General features: G+C 42.1%; 1 protein-coding gene across 1 annotated transcript in view; it reads left to right on the forward strand.

Annotated features, from left to right (window-relative positions):
• The window catches only part of LOC139569859 (calmodulin-lysine N-methyltransferase-like), a gene marked incomplete at its 5' end in the record, with an annotated part of 70,082 nt that extends 61,019 nt beyond the window's left edge, over window positions 1–9,063 (forward strand). The window contains one exon of the mRNA XM_071391184.1: window positions 8,982–9,063. Within this exon, the coding sequence (XP_071247285.1) occupies window positions 8,982–9,063 (82 nt within the window). The remainder of the gene's footprint in view (window positions 1–8,981) is intronic.
• Window positions 9,064–25,859: the final 16,796 nt, after the last annotated feature.

The raw sequence follows: 25,859 nt of genomic DNA on the forward strand, positions 1-25,859 counted from the left end.
TGGACCGGTCATCAGTGTCGTATAGTCGGGACAGCGCGTCAGCCTTAGTATTGAGGGAACCTGGTCGATACGAAATCGTAAAACGAAATCGGGTAAAGTACATGGCCCACCTTGCCTGACGAGGATTCAGTCTCCTAGCTGATCGGATATACTCCAGATTCTGGTGGTCGGTCCAGATGAGAAAAGGGTGCTTAGCCCCCTCAAGCCAGTGTCTCCACACCTTCAGAGCCTTGACCATGGCCAACAACTCCCTATCCCCCACATCATAATTCCGCTCCGCTGGCCCGAGCTTCTTCGAAAAAAAAGCACAGGGGCGGAGCTTCGGTGGCGTACCCGAGCGCTGGGAGAGCACAGCCCCGACCCCAGCCTCGGATGCGTCCACCTCAACTATGAACGCCAAAGAGGGGTCAGGATGCGCCAACACTGGCGCGTCGGTGAACAGCGCCTTCAAACGACAGAAAGCTCTCTCCGCCTCTGCGGACCACTGCAAGCGCACCGGGCCCCCCTTCAGCAGTGAAGTAATAGGGGCCGCCACCTGACCAAAACCCCGGATAAACCTCCGGTAGTAATTGGCAAACCCTAAGAACCGCTGCACCTCCTTTACCGTGGTCGGAGTCGGCCAATTACGCACGGCTTTTACGCGGTCATCCTCCATTACCATCCCGAGGTGGAAATGCGATAACCCAGGAAGGACACGGTTCGTTTGGAAAACTCACATTTCTCTGCCTTCACGTACAGGTCATGCTCCAGCAGTCGCCCAAGAACCTTGCGCACCAGAGACACATGCTCGGCGCGTGTAGCGGAGTAGATCAAGATGTCGTCAATATACACCACTACACCCTGTCCGTGCAGGTCTCTGAGAATCTCATCAACGAAGGATTGAAAGATGGCTGGAGCATTCTTCAACCCATACGGCATGACAAGGTACTCATAATGGCCAGATGTAGTACTAAACGCGGTTTTCCACTCATCTCCCTCCCGAATACGCACCAGATTATATGCGCTCCTGAGGTCCAATTTTGTGAAGAATCGCGCCCCGTGAAATGATTCCACCGCCGTAGCGATGAGAGGTAGTGGGTAACTAAAACCCACAGTGATGGAATTTAGACCTCGATAATCAATACACGGACGTAAACCACCCTCCTTTTTCTTCACAAAAAAGAAACTCGAGGAGGCGGGTGACATGGAGGGCCGAATGTACCCCTGTCCCAGAGCCTCCGTGATGTATGTCTCCATAGCCAACGTCTCCTCCTGGGACAACGGATACACGTGACTCCTGGGAAGTGCAGCATTTACCTGGAGGTTTATCACGCAATCCCCCTGTCGATGGGGTGGTAATTGGGTCGCCTTCTTTTTACTGAAGGCGATAGCCAAATCGGCATACTCAGCAGGAATGCGCACGGTGGAAACCTGGTCTGGACTCTCCACCGTTGTCGCACCGATGGAAACTCCTAAACACCTGCCTGAACACTCATCAGACCACCCCTGGAGAGCTCCCTGTCTCCACGAAATCGTAGGATTGTGAATAGCCAGCCAGGGAATCCCTAACACCACCGGGAAAGCAGGTGAATCAATAAGGAACAGACTAATCCGCTCCTTATGATTACCCTGCGTCATCATATCCAGAGGTATCGTGGCCTCCCTGACCAGCCCTGACCCTAATGGTCGACTATCTAAGGAGTGCACGGGGAAAGGGGGGTCTACCTTAACGAGCGGAATCCTCAACCTCTTAGCGAGTCCGCGATCAATAAAATTCCCCGCTGCGCCTGAATCGACTAGCGCCTTATGCTGGAGAGATGGGAAAAACCTTAGAAAATAGATTAACAAAAACATGTGACCAACAGGAAGCTCTGGGAGAGTGTGGTGCCGACTCACCTGAGGTGACCGAGGAGTGTTCTGCCTGCCCTCTCGAATCCCAGATGGACTCCTCCAGCACCGACCGGAAGTGTGCCCTCTCCGGCCACGATGGGTGCAGGAGGAGCCTCCTCCTCCGGTCTCCCTAGACGCAGCCCCTCCTAGCTCCATAGGAATGGGAGCGGGGGGGGCAGGAGGTGGAACTGACAGGACCCTCTCAGAACGTCCGCGAGCAGCCAGCAGATGGTCTAGCCGGATTGACATGTCGATCAGCTCATCCAAACTGAGCGTAGTGTCCCGACAAGCCAGCTCTCTGCGGACGTCCTCCCTTAGGCTACACCTGTAGTGGTCTATCAGGGCCCTGTCGTTCCACCCTGCTCCAGCAGCCAAAGTACGGAAATCCAGTGCAAAATCCTGCGCGCTCCTCGTCCCCTGCCGGAGATGGAACAACCTCTCACCCGCCGCTCTGCCATCCGGGGGATGATCAAACACAGCCCGGAAACGGCGGGTGAACTCCAGGTAGTGACCCCTCGCTGAGTCGGGTCCATTCCATACGGCGTTGGCCCACTCCAGGGCCCTACCCGACAGGCAGGAAACGAGGACACTCACACTCTCCTCGTCCGAGGGAGCAGGCCGAATGGTGGCCAGGTAGAGATCAAGTTGGAGCAGAAATCCCTGGCAACCGGCCGCTGCTCCATCGTACTCCCTCGGAGGCGTGATGCGCAGGACGCTGGCACCGGCTCCCGCTGGAGGAGATGGTAATGTTGCTGGTGGGAGGGTAGGTGGGGTAGTAGGGAGACCACTCCTCTCCCAACGATCCATCCTCTCCATCATCTGATCCATTGCCGAACCAATGCGATGTAGGATGGACGTATGATGCAGGACTCTCTCCTCCATCGTGGGGAGAGGGGTGGTCGCTGCTCCTGCTGACTCCATCAGTTGGTGCGGGCTTCTGTAACGTCAGGTGAATGATGGGTGCAGAGTCAGGCGCAGAGATAGCAAAAGTATTCCAGGGAAAAACGCTTTAATTCCACAGCATGAAAACAGGAACAGGAACAAACGGGTGGTGCCAAAACACAGGCGTAAAACAACCCACAGTCCACTGTTTAAAATAAAGCTGAATAGCGAAAATCCCACAATCAAAGAATCACTCACGACGTACAACATGAATACACAAAATAAGCCCGCACAAACACTAGCGGGCGAAACCAACCTAAATAGTACACCTCCCAAAACCCCAACAAGAAACAGGTGAAAACAATTAGACAGACATAAACGAAAAGGAAAAAGGGATCGGTGGCAGCTAGTAGACCGGCGACGACGACCGCCGAGTGCCACCCGAACGGGAAGGGGAGTCACCTTCGGTAATATTCGTGACAGCGGCGCAGGTCCTAATCCAGGCACTTGTCATCTCCCGTCTGGATTACTGCAACTCGCTGTTGGCTGGGCTCCCTGCCTGTGCCATTAAACCCCTACAACTCATCCAGAACGCCGCAGCCCGTCTGGTGTTCAACTTTCCCAAGTTCTCTCACGTCACCCCGCTCCTCCGCTCTCTCCACTGGCTTCCAGTTGAAGCTCGCATCCGTTACAAGACCATGGTGCTTGCCTACGGAGCTGTGAGGGGAACGGCACCTCCGTACCTTCAGGCTCTGATCAGGCCCTACACCCAAACAAGGGCACTGCGTTCATCCACCTCTGGCCTGCTCGCCTCCCTACCTCTGAGGAAGTACAGTTCCCGCTCAGCCCAGTCAAAACTGTTCGCTGCTCTGGCACCCCAATGGTGGAACAAACTCCCTCACGACGCCAGGTCAGCGGAGTCAATCACCACCTTCCGGAGACACCTGAAACCCCACCTCTTTAAGGAATACCTAGGATAGGATAAAGTAATCCTTCTAACCCCCCCCCCCTTAAAAGAGTTAGATGCACTATTGTAAAGTGGTTGTTCCACTGGATATCATAAGGTGAATGCACCAATTTGTAAGTCGCTCTGGATAAGAGCGTCTGCTAAATGACTTAAATGTAATGTAAATGTATATGGATACAGACTGTGTATAGAAGTATTACATGGAAACAAACAGTATATATTAGTAGTACATAGAGACGTACAGTATATAGAATTAGTACATGGAGACAGATAGTATATAGAAGTAGTACATGGATACATACAGTATTAAGAAGTAGTATATGGATACACACAGTATGTACAGTTGTACATGGAGACATACATTATATACAGTTGTACATGGATACAGACAATATATAAATTGGTCATGGAGATATACAGTATATACAGTAGTACATGGAGCCAGCAAGTATATGCAATAGTACATGGAGTCAGACAGTATATAGTAGTAGTACATGGAGATATACAGCATATACAGTAGTAAATGCAGACATACAGTTTATAGAAGCAGTACATGGAGACATACAGTATATGGAAGTAGTACATGTAGACAGACAGTATATACAGTAGTACATGGAGACAGAGAGAATATACAGTAATGCATGGAGACAGACAGTATATATTAGAAGAACATGGAGACATACAGCATATAGTAGTAGTACATGGAGGCATACAGTATATACAGTGGTGCATGGAGACATACAGTAGTAGCACATGGACTGACAGTATGTACAGTAATATATGGAGACATGCGGTGTATAGACGTTGTACACGAAGACAGGCAGTATATACAGTAGAACATGGAGACATACAGTGTGTACAGTATTGTATAGAGACATACCGTATATAAAATCAGTACATGAAGACAGTCAGTATGTAGTAGTAGTACATGGAGACATACATTATATAAAGTAGTACATGGAGACAGACAGTGTATACGGTATAACATGGAGACATACTGTAGATACAAGTAGTATATGGAGACAGACAGTATGTACAGTAGTACAGTAGTACATGGCGACATACAGTTTATAGAAGCGGCACATTTTAGTTTATTTTAGTTTATTATTTCGACCATTTTAAAGAACAAGCACACAAAAAACTTGAAAAAGCCATACATGCACATGAATATAATCATCGAGGATAACACAAAATAAAGTCTGGGACTTATTTCCATTGTGGTCCTCTTGAGACAAGATGGCTAGACAAGATCCAACACAGTTTGGCAGTGAAAGAATAAAACAAAAGCAGAGAAGAAGAACATCTATTTCATCATTCCAGAGAATGGAGAGAGAAAGTATATACAGTAGTACATGGTGACAAACAGTATAAACAGTAGTGCATGGAGACAGAAGGTATATTCAGCAGTACATTGAGATATACAGTACATAGTCATAGTACATGGATACATACAGTTTATAGTAATAGCACATGAGTACATACAGTATGTACAGTAGTATATGGAAACATACAGTTTATAGAAGTTGTACATGAAGACAGACAGTGTACACAGTAGTACATGGAAACATACAGTATATACAGTAGTATATGGAGAGATACCATATATAGAATTAGTACATGGAGACATACAGTATATACAGTAGTACATGGAGACATACAGTATATAGAAGTAGTACATGGAGACAGACATTATATACAGTGGTGCATGGAGACAGACAGTATATAGTAGTAGTGCATGGAGGCATACGCTATATAGTAGTTGTACATGGAGACAGACATCATATACAGTAGTACATTGAGATGTACAGTATACGGTAGTAGTACATAGAGGCATACAGTGTATATAATAGTAGCACATGGAGGCAGACAGTATGTACCTAAGTACATGGAAACATACAGTATATAGAGTAGTACATGGAGACATACATTATATAGAAGTAGTACATGGAGACATACAGTATTTACAATAGTACATTGAGACATTCAGTATAGACAGTATACAGCGTAGTAGTACATGGAGAGAGACAGTATATGGTATTAGTACATGGAGACAGACAGTATATATGTCACGGCTGTCGTCCTCCTCTTCTGACAAGGAGAATCGAGAAGGATCGGAGGACCAATACGCAGCGTGGTAAGTGTTCGTCATTTTAATTGAAAGAACTGAACACTACAAAAACAACAAAGTTACAACCGTGAAGCTAATAAACAATCGTGCTGACACAAACACTACACATAGACAATCACCCACAAAACCCAACAGAAAACAGGCTACCTAATATGGTTCCCAATCAGAGACAACGACTAACACCTGCCTCTGATTGAGAACCATATCAGGCCAAACACAGAAACAGACAAGCTAGACATACAACATAGAATGCCCACTCAGATCACACCCTGACAAAACAAAACATATAAATATATAAAGCAAACTATGGTCAGGGCGTGACAATATAGTAGTAGTACATGGAGACATACAGTATATACAGTAGTACATGTAGACAGATAGTAATTTTAGTAGTACATGGAGTCCGACAGTATATAGAAGTAGTACCTTGAGACAGACAGAATGTATTTTTTATTTCACCTTTATTTAACCAGGTAGGCTAGTTGAGAACAAGTTCTTATTTGCAACTGCGACCTGGCCAAGATAAAGCATAGCAATTCGACACATACAACAACACAGAGTTACACATGGAATAAACAAAACATACGGTCAATAATACAGTACAAAAATAAGTCTATATACAATGTGAGCAAATGAGGTGAGATAAGGGAGTAAAAGGCAAAAAAAGGCCATGGTGGCGAGGTAAATACAATATAGCAAGTAAAACACTGGAATGGTAGGTTTGCAGTGGAAGAATGTGCAAAGTAGAAATAGAAATAATGGGGTGCAAAGGAGCAAGATAAATAAATAAATACAGTAGGGGAAGAGGGTAGTTGTTTGGGCTAAATTTTAGATGGGCTATGTACAGGTGCAGTAATCTGTGAGCTGCTCTGGCAGCTGGTGCTTGAAGTTAGTGAGGGAGATAAGTGTTTCCAGCTTCAGAGATTTTTGCAGTTTGTTCCAGTCATTGGCAGCAGAGAACTGGAAGGAAAGACGACCAAAGGAGGATTTGGCTTTGCGGGTGACCAGTGAGATATACAGGCTGGAGCGTGTGCTACGAGTGGGTGCTGCTATGGTGACCAGTGAGCTGAGATAAGGCGGGGCTTCACCTAGCAGAGACTTGTAGATAACCTGTAGCCAGTGGGTTTGGCGACGAGGATGAATCGAGGGCCAACCAACGAGAGAGTACAGGTCGCAATGGTGGGTAGTGTATGGGGCTTTGGTGACAAAACGGATGGCACTGTGATAGACTGCATTTAGTTTGTTGAGTAGAGTGTTGGAGGCTATTTTATAGATGACATCACCGAAGTTGAGGATCGGCGGGATGGTCAGTTTTACGAGGGTATGTTTGGCAGCATGAGTGAAGGATACTTTGTTGCAATATAGGAAGCCGATTCTAGATTTAATTTTGGATTGGAGATGCTTAATGTGAGTCTGGAAGGAGAGTTTACAGTCTAACCAGACACCTAGGTATTTGTAGTTGTCCACGTATTCTAAGTCAGAGCCGTCCAGAGTAGTGATGCTGGACGGGCGAGCAGGTGCGGGCAGTGATCGGTTGAATAGCATGCATCTCCTTTTACTTGCGTAGACATACAGTACATGGAGACGTACAGTATCTTAAAGGTTAAATAATTAACTAAAAATATAGAAGTAGTACATGGAGACAGACAGTATATACAATAGTACTTTTAGACAGACAGTATATAGTAGTAGTAGAACAACACATAATTATACAGAAGTAGTACATGGGGACAGACAGTATATACAGTAGTGCATGGAGACAGACAGTATATGCAATAGTACATGGAGACAGACAGTATATAGTAGTAGTACAACGACACATAATTATATAGAAGTAGTACATGAGATATACAGTATATACAGTAGTACATGTAGACATATAGTATATGGTGATATTGTATGGAGACTGGCAGTATATACAGTTGTGCATGGAGACATATAGAAGTAGTACATTATATATAAATACATTTGATATTTGATATATATATATACATTATATATCAAATATGTAATAAATGAGTCAATGCCAGAAGACATGTCTAATTGACAACTGTCAATCCCTCTGTTTCACTTCCTTCTTCTTCTTATTCCTTCAGCCATTGGAACCTGTCGACTTGTTGCTGTTTTTGAGGGAGTTGATTAACATAAAGGATTTCAAATTTTGTACTAAACTCACTATCATATCATATCTGGCGGCACTAATCAGTTCTGCAGACACTAATCAGTGAACTGATTGGCTGGGAAAGCCAAGTCAGCTGTGGTGGGCACTGGGCACTACCGGGAGTTAGCCCTTATTAAAGAGAGTATGCCCGTCATGGGCATGTAGATGGAGGTGTACCATGTGGCGTATTCAGTGGTGTAAAGTACTTAAGTAAAAATACTTTAAAGTACTACTTAAGTAGTTTTGTGGGGTGTCTGTACTTTACTATTTATATTTTTGACAACTTTTACTTTTACTTCACTACATTCCTAAAGGAAATTGTATACTTTTTACTCCATTCATTTTCCCTGACACCCAAAAGTTCTCGATACATTTTGAATGCTTAGCAGGACAGAAAATGGTTCAATTCACACACTTATCAAGAGAACATCCCTGGGCATCCCTACTGCATCTGATCTGGCGGACACACTAAACACAAATGCTTAGTTTGTAATTAATGTCTGAGTGTTATTTCGGAGTGTGCCCTTGGCTATCCGGAAATAAATAAAAAATAAAATGGTGCTGTCTGATTTTCTTAATATAAGGAATTTTAAATGATTTATACTTTTACTTTTGATACTTAACATGTGATACTTAAGTATATTTAAAACCAAATAAATACTTTTACTCAAGTAGTATTTCACTGGGTGACTGTCACTTTTACTTGAGTAATTTTATTTTACTATCTTTACTTTTTTTCTCAAGTTTGACAAATTAGTACTTTTCCACAAGTGAGCGTACTGTACGTGGGCACTCAGTCCCTTTGTAACTGAGAGATGTGTGAGATAAGTTCCTGGGAGAGAGCCCACTGTTAAGAGAAGTCAGCTGGCATTGTCTGAGCCAGTTGGCTTCATCTAAGACAGCAAACTTCCTCCAACCCCTTTGACCTCATCCTAACCTGATTACTCCTGTTCTGTGTGTGTACAGATTGAAAGGAAGGAGGCATTTGACGACAACATCCACTACCCGCTCCTCATCACACTGACCCGAGGAGCCAGCCCCACTCATCTCCTCTGAGACCCGGCTCACCATCTGCACCTTGCCCACCCGCCTCATGCCAATCAGACTCCTGGGCATCTAGTCTCCTGCCAGTCCTACACAACAGTACAACACTGTGTCCCTGGCTGACGTCAGGGTTGATGAGATACAAATGATCAGTCGTTTAATTTGTTTGGATTACAGTATTAACTCCATTGTGGTGTGTTCAGTGATGCTATTTCATAACATTGCAGAATCCTATTTTCTTGACTTTTGGAAAGTTTTGAAAAGTGTGTGTGTTGTGATGACAACATGTTGTGTGTGGCTGAATCCGTGTCCGTGATCAGGTGTGACCCTGTTACTGTGCAATACAAAAATGTGCGACATGCTAAACCGAATGGTGGAGATTTCAAGTGTCCCACGCTGCCTCAATGAACTGTCAACACGGAGAAGGCTGAAGCATAAATATAATCACTAGATCATGTTCTGATGTCCTAACCAAGTAATATACCGCAAGGTTTATGCATATGGGTATACTGGACAGTATCTTTCACTAAAAGTCTATGACAAACTTTTGTTTTATTAAGCAACAGGGTTCAGGCTACTTGGATCCATGCCAATACCCAACCAAAAAAGGGTTTCTGGACACACATCAAACGGAACATTTTCTACCGATTTGTCATCGATTCTCTGCAGAAGTGTCTCATACTAAAGGTTCAGTGGCTGAATGCAGTTATATAGTTCACTGTGAAAGAGCTTTTCTGCCAATATCTCTCTGGGGTGAGTTTCTCAAAAGCTTTGCAGCACCCAAATCAGCTTTGGTCCATTGTCTACAATGCCTCCAATTGCCTCCAATGGATTTGAGATGATCTTAATGCTGCGAAGCTTTCAAGAAACTCACCCCTGGTCTCTTGCTCACTGCACCAAGACCTCTTCTACACTGTCTCCAGCTGAAAACGGTCTTACTGTGAGAAAAACATGGACAATATGATCTCACAAACTCACTGCTATGTTTGACGTTTGTCCAAAAGGCGCAAACATCAAGTGTTATCCCTACCACACAGCATTATTTTCTGCAGCTGGCTCTGGTCTACAGATTGCCCTGGTGTTGTGCTTTTTACACCCGCCAACCCATACTCTAACCACATTGGTATGGATGGATAGTTGTATGCTTTTAACATCCACCAACCCGTATTGTAAGCACAAAGGCATTGGATTGTTTTATGAGCGCCTCAAATGGTTTTAATAACTATCTATTAAAAATATCTAGCAGTACATTAGAGTCCTCTGTGGTTACTTTTATAACTAATGTTCTGTTTTAATATTAGCATGTTAGAATGTTATGTCATAGTATGTTCTGAATCAATGTTCCCTGGGACTACCGCGCAGAAGAAATACTAGCCCGCACAGAGAAGAACCCAAGATTGAACTTCACTCAACTTTCTAGTTTTCCCCTTTAGTTAACACTATCAACGTTTCCCTCTACTGTGGGAATTGCCAATAGTAGCCACTTTCAATGCAACATACCAAAGCAAAACGAACTATGCAAGGGATTGTCTTGTAAGCAGAACGCACCAGAGTAGGATTATTTTGCATTGACAGGCACATCTCAGCCCGTACTCTACAGATAAGGCATTAACCACTCGGAGCTGCAGTAACCCTATATGCAAATAGACCATTGCCATATATGGATCTGTGCCATTCACTTTGAAATGGACTGTGTTTACAGCATGAGTGGTCGAGAGTAGATGTGCTTGTTTTGAGATCAAAGCGAAAATTGCATGTAGCCACGTGTGCACATTTGATCATATTCTTTGCTAGACCAGTTATAGACCAGTTATAGCAAATTTCTAGTCAGCAATGAGGGAGTGGTTGCTTCCTACAAGAGCACCAAACATGTGCATTTCTAGCCATCTTTGAAAAGCGAGTCAGGTAAAGAGCATTTTTTCTGTCTTAAAGGGCCAGTATTGTATTTTGATACTGGCTTGAATAAGCTAAGTAGCCAATAGGCAGAGGATAATTTGTCTGATTCCCTGTAATAAAGATATGGAAATAATATTGGACTTTATTTTTTTAAGTGTTTCTTGCATCAAACAACACATTTTCAGTCACCTCCTTGTCTGAAGGACAAGTGGATAAGCAGGTTAATGTCAAGCCCCGCATATTTTTCCAAATGTAGGCCTACATTGAACACCACACATACCGTAGGCTGCTACTGTAGGCTGAATGATAGTACAGCTATTTCCATGTTAAAATGTTATGGGATGCATTTTCAATTTTTTTATGGTAGGTCACTCTGATAGGCCTAGATTATAATCAAATAGCCACAGAGTTGGCTTCTTGGCCACTGTTATAACTGTAACTTAAAGTGTGTACAGCGGTATACACGCGCCAGAAGTTGCATATTATTTTCAAATCATTCATGTTTGCACTCAGCAGAACTGACATTTGCTCAGTGACGAAAAACATTGGTCAGAACATAAAGTAAAAAAATGGGTTGATTTGATTTCATCAACACATTTCTCCTTGATCTCCTGTCATGGGCCTGAATAATCAGTTGAAATGATACTCAACTCATACAATAACATTCTCTGTAGATCAATGTGATCCCCATTGGTTTACTCAGACAGTAGTCCCCTGCTCTCTAAACCTCTCCCAGACAGGGTTGTGTTTTCCGTGTAGGCCACAGCCCTACTCCAGACTACTCCTCCACACAAAAAATAGAGAGGGGAGGGAGGGCAGCATAGAACCGTTTACCCTGAGGCTTGTGCTGGTCAGGCCGGGAATACTGGCGAGGGGCGAGTGAGCCCCCCTCCATCTCTCTTTTGATACTTTAAACAGGCCTGTTCTCTCCTTCCCCCGATCAGCCAGAGAGACAGTATTGACAATGTACAGACTCAGTGAACATTTATTATTTTATTTTACATTTATTTAACTAGGCAAGTCAGTTAAGAACAAATTCTTATTTTCAATGACGGCCTAGGAACAGTGGGTTAACTGCCTTCTGGCGCGTGTATACCGCATAGCCTTGCTATTGAGAATGGCCACCGTAGGCAGACCTGGCTCTTAAGAGAAGACAGGCTATGTGCACACCGCCCACAAAATGAGTTGGAAACTAAGCTGTACTTCCTAACCTCCTGCCAAATGTATGACCATATTAGAGACACATATTTCCCTCAGATTACACAGACCCATACAGAATTTGAAAACAAATCACATTTTTAAAAACTCCCACGTCAATTGGGTGAAATAGCACAGTGTGCAATCACAGCAGCAAGATTTGTGACCTGTTGCCACAGGAAAAGGGCGACCAATGAAGAACAAACACCATTCTAAATACAACCCATATTTATGTTTATTTTTCTTCTTAAGGATCTGACCCTTTTTTTCAATTTTCACCTAAAATGACATACCCAAATCTAACTGCCTGTAGCTCAGGACCTGAAACAAAGATATGCATATTCTTGATACCATTTGAAAGGAAACACTTTGAAGTTTGTGGAAATATGAAATAAATGTAGGACAATGCAACACATTAGATCTGGTAAAAGATAATACGAAGAAAAAAACATGCATTTATTTAATAATTTTTATTCATCATCTTTGAAATGCAAGTGAAAGGTCACAATGTATTATTCCAGGTTGGGTGCAGTATCAATTTTTGCCACTAGATGACAGCAGTGTATGTGCAAAGTGTTAGACTGATCCAATGAACCATTGCATTTCTGTTCAAAATGTTGCATCAAGTCTGCCCAAATGTGCCTAATTGGTTTATTGATAAATGTTCAAGTTCATAACTGCGCTCTCCTCAAACAATAGCATGGTGTTCTTTCACTGTAATAGCTACTGTAAATTGGAAAGTGCAGTTAGATTAACAATAACTTTCTGTCCGTATCAGATCTGTCTACGTCCTGGGAAATGTTATTTTTACTTACAACCTCATGCTAATCACATTAGCCTATGTTAGCTCTACCGTCCCGCGGTGAGGACACCAATCCTGTAGAGATCTGAATTTCCCTTTTGTACTTTAACTATTTGCACATCATTACAACCCTGTATATAGACATAATATGACATTTGAAATATCTTTATTTACTTTTGTGTAATGTTTACTGTACATTTTTCATTGTTTAATTCACTGTATTGCCGCTTTCCATGTTGTCTGTTGTCTATAGCTTGTGAGGTGTGGAACCACTGTTGCTTTTATGGATTTTGTCTTGTTGCTTTTTGTGCTATGTTGCTCTGTCTGCATGCTATGTCTTGCTTGTCCTATGTTGCTCTGCGTGTGCTCACTGCTCATTGATTGTCTGTATTGTAATTGTTTTTAATAACTTGCCCAGGGACTGCGGTTGAAAATTAGCCGGCTGAAACGTTTATTAATGTGCACTGTCCCTGTAAAAATAAAAATAATACTCATACTCAAACTTTGGTTTATTATCTATTTCACTTGCTTTGGCAATGTAAACATATGTTTCCCATAACAATAAAGCCCCTTTATTTGAAATTTACTTGACAGAGAGGGAAAGAGAGAGGGCAGAGAGAGAGAGAGAGAGAGAGAGAGAGAGAGAGATGGAAAGATCTCCATGCTCAACACAAGGGCCCCATTAACTTGACCACTTGCCCTTTGCAAACAAAGCCTGGGATGGCCCCCTGCCCCTCCCACCCAATGATGTGTGATTAGGCTCAGTGTGTTATGTCAAGACACAGACATCTGTTTAGGCCCTTGTGTGTGCATGCGTGCTTGTGTATGCAGAGCTTAGGAGTAGGGTTTGGCACGGTTAATCGAATATCCGGACATCTGAACAGATGAAACACTTATGAAAGTAGGCTATTCAATACCGGATATATTTTTTAGGCCTATTTTAACAATTAAAAAGGTTTGTCTAGGGGCCGATTCAATCAGTTTCGCATTCGACAAAATCCGCAAAGCTGATGTTTTGATGTTGTCGGAGGTGGAACTGTGTAAAGCTTACCATATGCTTCCCAGTATGCTTCCCTGTCGAAACAGTTTGTGCATATATAATGATGGTATTGTGACGTTTTTGGTAGTTTTGGTCTTCGGCAGTTTATTTTGTTGGCTCTTGGCGCACACTTTTAATTGTATTTATTTTTTACGATTTTGTTTTGCTTACAGCACCTGGTATTCCCAGGCGGTGTCCCATCCCAGTACTAACCAGGCCCAACTGAACAGGCGTGTTTTTTACCCCGTTTTTCTCCCTGAATTAGGTCCCTTGGTTCATCTCTGCAACATCTCAATGGGCTCGGGAGAGGCAAAGGTTGAGTCATGCGTCCCCCGAAACATGACCCTCCTGGCCGTCTACTACTTATCACACTGCTCGCTTAACCCAGATATCAGCCGCACCAATGAGTCGGAGGAAACACCGCTCAACTGGCGATCAGAGTCATCTTGGAGGTGCCCGGCCCTGTCACAAGGAGTCGCTAGAGAACGATGAGCCAAAGAAAGCTCCACTGGCCAAACCCTCCCCTACCCTGTCCTAAGGGGCTCCAATGAGGCTCCCAGTCACGGGATCGAACACCAGGCTGTTATGGAACCTCAGCACTGCGGTGCAGTGCTTTTGATTGCTGCGCCACCCAGGACCGCTTTCACAAAATGTTTTCGTGATGCAAGTCAAAGTTCGGTAGTCGAAGTCTACGCCCCTTCTTCGGTGATTGGTCAACAGTACTACTTCTAGTAAGAGTGGGAGCTCTGGACGGGATTATCCAATTAAGTGCTTGTTGTCATTCAACAAGAGATGACTTGTTTTCATGTAAATATTTTCATTTGAGAAATACTGCGCCAAACATCTTACTTAGATGTAAAAGATCTCCTCAGCAAAAACATCAAAATGTATTACAGATTTCTTGATTTATCTTATATTATTTCGGCCTATTTTGAGGAAGTGTTACTGGGTATGTTGTTGCTAGTTCGAACACTGGAAAATTAGATGCAATCTACACCTCAAATAGCGTGTTAAAAATTATCATTATTTAATTTAATGATGTTCAATTTGAGTGTCATTATTTCTATATAGCTTACACTTTCTTTTTATGAACTTCTAATTGGAGTGAAATGGGTGTGGCTTCCTGACAATGATCGAAGAGAAGCTGCTCACCAACTTGACAGCTCCAACGCAGTTCCACCTTCGACACCGCCAAAACATCAGCCATGAGGGTGTCAGCTTTCGTTGTTAACGATCAAACTGATTGAATCTAGGCCTAGAATGTTGTCGAGCTTTGAGCTGCTGCTGCTTCAGACATCATGTGGCTTTGACAGACCACTGTTTAGTCTGTGGCTTTGACAGTCCATTCTTTAGTCCATGGCTTTCACAGTCCATTTTTTAGTTCATGGCCTTGACCATCCATTGTTTAGTCTGTGGCTTTGACAGTCTAGTGTTTAGTCCATGGCATTGACAATCCATTGTTTAGTCTGTAGTTTTGACAGTCCATTGTTTAGTTCATGGCTTTGACAGTCCATTCTTTAATCCATGGCATTGACAATCCATTGTTTAGTCTGTAGTTTTGACAGTCCATTGTTTAGTCCATGGCTTTGACAGTCCATTCTTTAGTTCATGGACTTGACCTTCCATTGTTTAGTCTGTGGCTTTGACAGTCTAGTGTTTAGTCCATGGCATTGACAATCCATTGTTTAGTCTGTAGTTTTGACAGTCCATTCTTTAGTTCATGGCTTTGACAGTCCATTCTTTAGTCCATGGCTTTGACAGTCCATTGTTTAGTCCATGGCTTTGAGAGTCCATTCTTTAGTTAATGGCTTTGACAGTCCATTCTTTAGTTCATGGCTTTGACAGTCCATTGTTTAGTCCATGGCTTTGACAGTCCATTCTTTAGTTAATGGCTTTGACAGTCCATTGTTTAGTTCAAGGCTTTGACAGTCCATTCTTTAGTTCATGGCTTTGACAGTCCATTCTTTAGTTCATGGCTTTGACAGTCCATTCTTTAGTTCATGGCTTTGACAGTCCATTCTTTAGTTCATGGCTTTGACAGTCCATTGTTTAGTCCATGGCTTTGACAGTCCATTGTTTAGTCCATGGCTTTGACAGTCCATTCTTTAGTTCATGGCTTTGACAGTCCATTGTTTAGTTCATGGCTTTGACACTCCATTGTTTAGTCCATGGCTTTGACAGTCCATTCTTTAGTTCATGGCTTTGACAGTCCATTGTTTAGTCCATGGCTTTGACAGTCTACTGTTTACACCATGGCTTTGACAGTCCATTGTGTAGTCTGTGGCTTTGACAGTCCATTGTTTAGTCCGTGGCTTTAACAGTCCATTGTTTAGTACAGTGATTTGACAGTCCATTGTTAGTCCGTGACAATGACAGTCCATTTAGTTTTAACCCTCTCATCGGGGTTATGTGATGGGTTTACATGAAAATGCATTTTACTACAATAGCACATTTAGCACTCCATTAAGATCTGACAATGGTAGGCTGTTTTCCCCACTTCTTTTAGGCCCGAAACAGACTTAGGAAATGTAGGCCTTTCCTATGCATGCCTTTCCTACTCACTTCTCAGTAGTTGGTATTCAGACTTACATTTACATTTACATTTAAGTCATTTAGCAGACGCTCTTATCCTTACCTTATGCATGTGCTTAAACACCATTATAAATACAACCCATATATATTTGTGTTTTTTTTAACGAGCTTTGCAGGCGCGGTTCCCTTGAGCGCCCTGAATTGATTTAATTCAGCCACTGAAAACCCTCCCTCCTGCTAGCCAACAGGTTTTTTATTCAACAATAATGCTGTGTGGAATTTTCTGTTGAGATAATGAGTGGGCTGGACATGCCGAGAGATGAGTTCAGGTTGGTTTGCCATATAGCTCGCTTCTGTCTATAACATGAGTTGGTCAGTATGTGTAGGTAATCCTTTCTAACTCTGTTTGTTTAAAAGATATCACGTAGTAGAACTGCATAAGTGTTGCTCTCCACTTTCTGGAGGACCGAGTTTTGAAATCAGTGGAGTTAGAGTATGATAGCTGAGGAGATGGAGGAAATCCTGCCATTTGATTGCAAATATGCAGACAGAGTCAGAAAGAGAACACACAGAAGGCTGTTGTATAAAAAACCTGTCTAGCTAGCTACATTTTGAGAGTGAGAACTTGTTCTCAACTAGCCTACCTGGTTAAATAAAGGTGAAATACATTTTCAGATATTACACATTTCAAATTTTGTCAGAAAGTTGTTTTCATTTCAAGTTAAAGTGTACTGTTAGCTAGCTGTGTAGTAAAATATTATTTGTATCTCAGAGCCATTTGCATTGCTAGTTGTAGCCTAATGTTAGCTAGCTACCATTGAACCTGGTTGGTTAGCCACCTGCAGATTCATGCAGTGTAGTAATGTTATAAATTGGGGTTATGGTCAATTGTTTAGCTAGCTACATGTCTAAACAAAAGACTCCACTATGCAAGTAACCATTTCAGTAGAATGGTTACTTGAACTTGGTTCATGATGTCACTGCGACAACTGTCGATAGACGTAGCTGGTAAATTTGCTCTGGTTATCTACTCCGATTTCAGAGCACTCTTGTCTGAGTGTGACAGAGTGCAGAATAAATGACAAATTTACGAATGCTCAACACCCTTTGAATATGGCCAGCGTTAGTAAACGTTGGCAAAAAAGCATTAAATTGTTGCCAGCAGCACAGTTGCAGTCAGCAACGCTCTGGATAACATAACAGCAGCCCAATACAGTGGTTTGAGTCATCCTGAAGTTACCATATTCAATTGTTCAATCCATGAAATATCGGACGGTGAGAAAAGTGTACAATAGTGTTTGAACAGTAGTCCTTTAAAAATCTACACTAATAATCCTCACTAATTACGGAACTGTGATGACAACGGTCCTGTGTTCCATAATGATTCAAATAGGCTACATTTGAATGAACAGCTTGTAATACCTTAGCCTAATATGATCAACTATTGCTAGCTATTCTCAAGAACAACCACAGGAATGTGACAGTGGAAAGAAAGGATACCGATAGTGCCTTATATTTAACACTATACAAATTGTAAAAACACAGTGAAAAGTCTCGGCATAATATGTTATATTATCATTCAAATATTCTACAAATCATAAATCAACTCAGTAGGTTTGGCACTATACTGTCATTTACGCGTGGCTGCAGAAGCCTATAGCTTGGGTCTCCAAATTTCATCCCTGCAAGGTTACAAGGCCAGCATTTCATAAATGTCACTGTGGAAAAGGGGATATGTTGATATTTTTCAGTCTGCTGCCATATGACTGGTTTCACATTTGTCTCCAGCATTCATAAGGTAACATAGATCTAAAACAATTGTCATTTATATTTACAATCCGCTTTTCCAATTGGCTTACTCATTTACCTAGCTATTACAAATATCTCTTATCAATTTAAATATGACAGTGCATGGAGAAAGGTGTTCTTTCTATTGGAAAAAAGAAAGTAGATGTTGCTCGATTTGGAATCGACAGGTATCGACAGGTATCGACAGGTATCGACAGGTATCGACAGGTATCGACAGGTATCGACAGGTATCGACAGGAATCGACAGGTTGCTTGACCTTATTCATTGTTTCATCGCACGTCTTTGATCTCCACCCTAAAATAATAGCAGGTGAATAGCATGATATTCTCATGCTTAAATTCAAAGTCACAATAAATAGAAAGTGCATAAAAAGGGAATACGTTCCATTTACGCACTCTTAGCTTGGGTCAGAATCCTCCCATAGTGATTAACAGAAGACTTGTTACAGTGATGCATATCAAGCAACAATTATCTTTTAAATAGCATGAATCATAGAATTGCTAAATTCATATCATATACAATGATTCCACCAAAAATAAGATGAAATAATAAATCATGCTAACCATTTATATATGAAGGGAAAAGAGGGGACCACCAAATCAATAAAAACACCCACCAGAAAACTTATTTGAAACAAAACCAGATCTATAATGACAAAAATCGGACTTATTTTTCACTGTTGCTGGTAGCCTAGGCCACGTTTTCCCAACGCTTTTCCTTGCTGTACCACCAACTGAATAAAATAAAACATTCAACAACAATAAAAATCACGATATTATTCGAATAGTGAAATCATTTCAAATGCCCATCCCTATTTAGGAGTGAAATTGGCATCTACCAAGGTTAGAGACAAGATAAGGAGTAGATACAGTGAGTGTACAAACATCCCATATTGAGTTGCACCCCCTTTGGTCCTCAGAACAGCCTCAAGTCAAGTGGGCATGGACTCTACAAGTCAATGCCACAATTAACTAGGCAAGTCAGTTAAGAACAAATTCTTATTTACGATGACGGCCTACCAAAAGCAAAAGGCCTCCTGTGGGGACATTGGCTGGGATAAAAAAAAATAATAAAATAAAATATGGGACAAAACACACATCACGACAAGAGAGACACCAAAAGACTACATAAAGAGAGACCTAAAACAACAAGATAGCATGGTAGCAACACATGAAAACACATAGTAACACAACATGATAACAACATGGTAGCAACACAACATGGCAGCAGCACAACACGGTAGCAGCACAAAACATGGTACAAACAATATTGGGAACAAACAACAGCACAAAGGGCAAGAAGGTAGAGACAACAATACATCACATGAAACAGCCACAACTGTCAGTAAGAACGTCCATGATTGAGTCTTTGAATGAAAAGATGGAAATAAAACGGTCCAGCTTGAGTGTTTTTTGCAGCTCGTTCCAGTCGCTAGCTACAGACGAGCGACCCAGGGATGTGTGTGCTTTGGGGACATTTAACAGAATGTGACTGGCCGAACGGGTATTGTATGTGGAGGATGAGGGCTGCAGTAGGTATCTCAGATAGGGGGAGTGAGGCCTTAGAGGGTTTTATAAATAAACATCAACCAGTGGGTCTTGCGACGGGTTTACAGAGATGACCAGTTTACAGAGGAGTATAGAGTGCAGTGATGTGTCCTATAAGAAGCTTTGGTGGCAAATCTGATAGTAAAGATCATCTCAAGAGCACCCTTACCTGCCTATCTATAAATGACGTCTCCGTAATCTAGCATGGGTAGGATGGTCATCTGAATCAGAGTTAGTTTGGCAGCTGGGGCGAAAGAGGAGCGATTACGATAGAGGAAACCAAGTCTAGATTTAACCTTAGCCTGCAGCTTGATAATGCTTCCCACAGTTGTGTCAAATTGGCTTGATGTCCTTTGGGTGGCGGACCATTCTTGAAACACACCGGAAACTGTTGAGTTGCAGTTCTTGAGACAAACCGGTGTGTCTAGCATCTTCTACCATACCCCGTTCAAAGGTACTTAAATCTTTTGTCTTGTCCATTCACCCTCTGATTGGTACATACACAATCCATGTCTCAGTTGCCTCAAAGCTTAAACATCCTTTAACCTGTCTCCTCCCCTTCATCTACACTGATTAAAGTGGATTTAACAAGTTACACACACACACACACACACACACACACACACACACACACACACACACACACACACACACACACACACACACACACACACACACACACACACACACACACACACACAACCCTCTAACCCCCACCCCAACCGTCTATCCCCAACCCTCTACCCCCCACCCCAACCCTCTACCCGCCACCCCAACCCTCTACCCGCCAACCCAGTCCATCCCTCTACCTCCCACTCCATGTTGTAGTTCTGTCCTTGAACTGTTCTTGTCTGTTTATCTTCTGTATTATGTCATGTGTCATGTTTTGTGTGGACCCCAGGAAGAGTAGCTGCTGCTTTTGCAACAGCTAATGGGGATCCTAATAAAATACCAAAAAAGCAAATAGACACTACAGTGTTTGAAAAGAGGCCAACGTTCAACAGGAAGATTGTTGCCTCTAGACAAGCCTCTTTATCATTCAGGATGAACTCTGTCCCACCTGGATATGATGTTAAGCATCTGGTCAGAGGGCTGTACTGGGAAGGAGAGACATTTTTTGTACAAATGGCTTATTGCTCTTAATTGTGGCCTCGTAATATTGACGTAGCCACTCAGCTTCACTGATTCGTTAGGGGGACGTATGTAGGGAAAATAGCCAGCTCTCATTGAGAAGCACTTTCCTTCAACTGTTATAGTGCTCTATATGATTATGTGGTAGCTGAGGAGCCAGATCAACAGTTGAATGAGCCCAGTCTACTCCTGCATGTCAGCTGGCTTGGGTCTTTCCTGGCCTTGGTCACACACAGACACACAGGCAGTCAGTCAATGGGAAATTGTTTCATTATTTGGATTCCTTGCAGAAACTGGTGCCTTCAAGTCCTTTCAGCTCGGCTGGGCTGCAGTCACCAGGGCAACGATTAAACCTTTTCTGATGTTCACATCGGTTTAGACCATTAGGATTGGTCAACAAGCCTCTTCCTGTGACAAGTGGCCTGCTGAACATCGAGAGGGTCGTTCCCTTTCTCTGAAGGTCAACAAGGCTGCAGTGTGTTCCGTGATCGACCCTTAGCCTGCCACACACACAATACTAAATCCCCTAATAGTGCTTCTCTACTCTCTTAGATAAATCCCAATACCTGAGCCCAATGTCCATAGACTACGGTCTTTCAATCTGCTGTACAATGACATTGACTCACTTGATAATAAAAGCATAGCTTAGACTGTAGAGGTTGGGTAACATACATACTGACACACCCCCATATGTAGCCATATGTACTAGAATCGCTCTGCAATTAACCTTTGTCTGATTCCTTTCCCCTACTCCATTTGATTCAAAGAGTTCGAGTGTGTTTTAACTTGTAGTACGGGTCTGACTCACTAAGAGCATCCAGCTACCACTCTAGCCAATGGTTTTGCATTGAGTCATTCAGGTTTCTGTCCTGTGGTGCTGCTGGCTCATTGTCGTGAATCTGTGCAATCGGTAGAATATTTAGAGTCTTCCAGCCTGTAGTATTGACTTGCTATTATTTTCATGAGTTTCTACAAGGCTGTAGTCGTTATTGGCTTGATGAGTGAGTGAGTTCAGAATATGTGGGGCCTGCAGTATTAGCATTGTTCTGAGAGGAAGTGTTATTTAGTCTGTGGAAAATACAGTGTCTACAGCCGTTCTAAAGCCGGGTCTAAAGTGGTATTGTTTAGACAGACTTTTGTGCAGCGTAAACTCTTACCATAGAAACGGTGTGCTGCACTGCAGTCTAAAACTCACACAGCTCTATTAATTAGCTGTTTGAAGCTGTTAGTGGAGCTCCCACTGCTGTACTAATTAATAACACCATTGCCGCTGACAACAGGAAACACCATTGCCGCTGACAACAGGAAACACAGAAAATCTCCCTATTCGAAAGCCCTATTAAAGCTCTTAGCATTCCAGTCTGTCACTGAAGAGACTTTCAGCACGGCTATATTTATATCATTTTGTTACAACGCTCTTATCATCAGCTCAGGCTACCGTTGCCATCGTTGTTGTAATTCCAGCTCTCAATGCACGTACTGACAATATCATCCTACTATTTTCTTTTACTCACGCTATTTACATAATTTGAATTCAACATCAACTTTCCTACCATTGTATTGTAGATGTCTGGAAAGCATTTGAAAATAATATTATCTTACAGTTAGAATGTGTTTCACCTGTCATTATCTTACAGTTAGAATGTGTTTCACCTGTCATTATCTTACAGTTAGAATGTGTTTCACCTGTCATTATCTTACAGTTAGAATGTGTTTCACCTGTCATTATCTTACAGTTAGAATGTGTTTCACCTGTCATTATCTTACAGTTAGAATGTGTTTCACCTGTCATTATCTTACAGTTAGAATGTGTTTCACCTGTCATTATCTTACAGTTAGAATGTGTTTCACCTGTCATTATCTTACAGTTAGAATGGGTTTCACCTGTCATTGACTGAGATAATGATACTGAGGAGGGTTGACTAGTACAGTAGTGGAATCAGATGGCTAGGTCACAGGAATGCATACCACATAGGAGGAAAGGAGAAAAGAGGAGAGTGTTCTTGGTTAAGACCACACTTGTGTGTTATGGTAGCACCAAACTGGGCTGAGCACTGGTAATGAGCCGCGGTGGAGGCCAGTCAGTGTGGTATAATGGCTGCTAGTGGTTGTTAGAGCTGGTTATAATGGTGTGGCCACTCTAAAAATGACAGGCCAGGCACAAGGTGGAGATGGCTGGGGCTGGGGGTCATGGCAGGGGCAGGAATGGGGGATATCTTTTATTCTGGTCAGAGTCATTTCCTGTAATGTCAAGGAAATATAATGACAGCATTGAGAGAACCAGGTGAAATATAAAAGAACAGCAACTTTCTTTTGTTTCTAAATTGTCCGGAACACTTGATGGAAATCTGCTAGCCATCCCCCCTACAGAGTTCCACCAAGTGTTCCGGACAATTTAGAAACAAAGGTGCTGTTGTATTATATTTCATATGCTTTTCTCCTCATGCTGTCATTGTAATGTATTATCATGCCATTGCAGGCAATTACTTTTACCAGAATAAAAGAACGCTCTTGTGTACATTAAGGTTATTAACTTGCATTTGGTCCATTTACATTCAGTACTATAGAGCTTCATTTCTTCATCAAGCTCTCACAGTCTTACTGCAGAATTAGACATTCATCCACATTCTCCAAACGTCAACATGTTTTTGTTGCTCCTGCTGCTCTGTATCGTTCCATTCATCCAAACGTCAAATTTCGAACTTAAAAGAAATGTCCACCCAAAAATGATCTGATTGCTGACATTACAAACATTTTGGGACTTTATCAACAATGGACTAATGAAACAAATACTAATATATAGTTTTTGGGTGTAATTTTCCCTTAAGGGTAAGTTTAGGCACTCATTGTGAATGGTTAAGGTAAGAGTTAAGGTTTGGGATAGGGTTACCAAAAATAAAATAAAAACAATGTCTACGATTGGGATTGAACACGCAACCTTTTGATCCAAAGTAATGGAATTATGCCCATCCACAACTCCATAGCAAAACCCAAGCCTACTTAATGGTAATTGCGCTCACTGTTGCCCCTAGTGGATACTTTTGGAGGCATTTTTTCCTCAGCACATCCATAGACGTCCAATTTCGACATCAATCTTGAACAACCTGGCTGAATTTCATGTGGTAGTGGTTTGCATAGGGTTACCATTGTTAAGACACAATTGAAAAATAAATAAATATGTAATAATGGCATGATGCCTGGATGACGTAGAAGACTCAATGGGATAACTCAATGGGAAAATAAACATCAATATTCTTAAGTGCTCCTCAGTCACCATTGACAGAGGTGTGCTGTGAACAAAACATATTTTTAGTAGCTGGAGATGCAGAATAAAATAAAATAAAACGTTAGCCTGAAACATTTGATCTGAAACAGATACAGAGCATGTTTTACATGTAAAAACAGTACTATGAAAGTAAAACCTTCAAAATGCCAAATTACCAAATTTACAATTGATGAACTCATGAACACGTGAGGCCAACAACTTGAAAATCTGTCATGACCGGACAAAATGGTGGATAAAGGAATGGGGTTTAGTGGGAGTTATCTCCTTAACACTTCCTACATTTGACCCTGTAGCAGTCTCCTCCCACACATCAAACACCTCATAAGGAAATGTCCAATGACTGACAAAAACAATCCAATAGTCTTTGATGACAGGCTACTGTACAAATACATCACAAAGGTCTGTTTACTGCTGCCAAGAGGTACATGCCGACTCTATGTGTTATCTGTCGCTCAGACAGCAGGAGGACTTCCTGCCAGAAGGGCTGTGTTTCCTGTGTTGTGGGGCAGCAGGAGTGTGCAGCGCTGGGCCTTATTGTGAATGGCACATTCTGGGTTTCGTCTACAACCTCTGGTGAACCAGGTCTCATTAAAGGGGCAATCAGCCCTTGAAACAATAACAAAGCGTTTACTCGCCCCTGTTTTGGTAAAAAGCTGAGGGATGTAATCACTCTCAAATTCATAGACAGAGCTATGGATGCAAGGACTGACCATTCATGATAGCAACGTTCTAGTTTTACATTTACTTTGTTTACAAACATTGGAGTAAAACAAACCTATATTTTGGGTTCTGATAGGGGTACGACAGTTAAGCTAAGCTCATGAGGTATTGATTAGTAATATTCTTCAACAATAAATGGGTACATATCATAAATTAGAAATCAAAACATTTATATAGCAACTGCAGATTGTCCCTTTAAGGCCTCTCAACCTTCTCGTCTACACATGCCTTCAGAAAGTATTCACATCCCTTGACTTTTTACACATATTGTTGTGTTGCAATCTGAATTTAAAATGGATTAAATTGCGATTTTGTCTCATTAGCAAGTGGATTTACATTTGTAGACATTTTTACAAATACATTTAAAAAAGTAAGATTAAATGTCTTGAGTTAATAACTAGCCAACCCCTTTGTTTTGGCAAGCCTAAATAAGTTCAGAAGTAAAAATGTGCTTAACTTGTCACATAATAAGTTGCATGGACTCACTCTGTGTGCAATAATAGTGTTTAAAACTTATTTGGGATCGGTGTCCCTTCCACGGGACGGTTGAGCTAACGTAGGCTAATGCGATTAGCATGAGGTTGTAAGTCACAAGAAAATTTCCCAGGACATAGACATATCTGATATTGGCAGAAAGCTTCAATTCTTGTTAATCTAACTGCACTGTCCAATTTACAGTAGCTATTACAGTGAAAGAATACCATGCTATTGTTTGAGGAGAGAGCACAATTTTAAACATAAAAAGTTATTAATAAACAAATTAGGCATATTTGGACAGTTTTGAAACAACATTTTGAACAGAAATGCAATGGTTCACTGGATCAGTCTAAAACTTTGCACATACGCTG

The sequence above is a fragment of the Salvelinus alpinus genome, chromosome 3 (genome assembly GCF_045679555.1).
Source record: "Salvelinus alpinus chromosome 3, SLU_Salpinus.1, whole genome shotgun sequence".
NCBI classification, from domain to species: domain Eukaryota; kingdom Metazoa; phylum Chordata; class Actinopteri; order Salmoniformes; family Salmonidae; genus Salvelinus; species Salvelinus alpinus.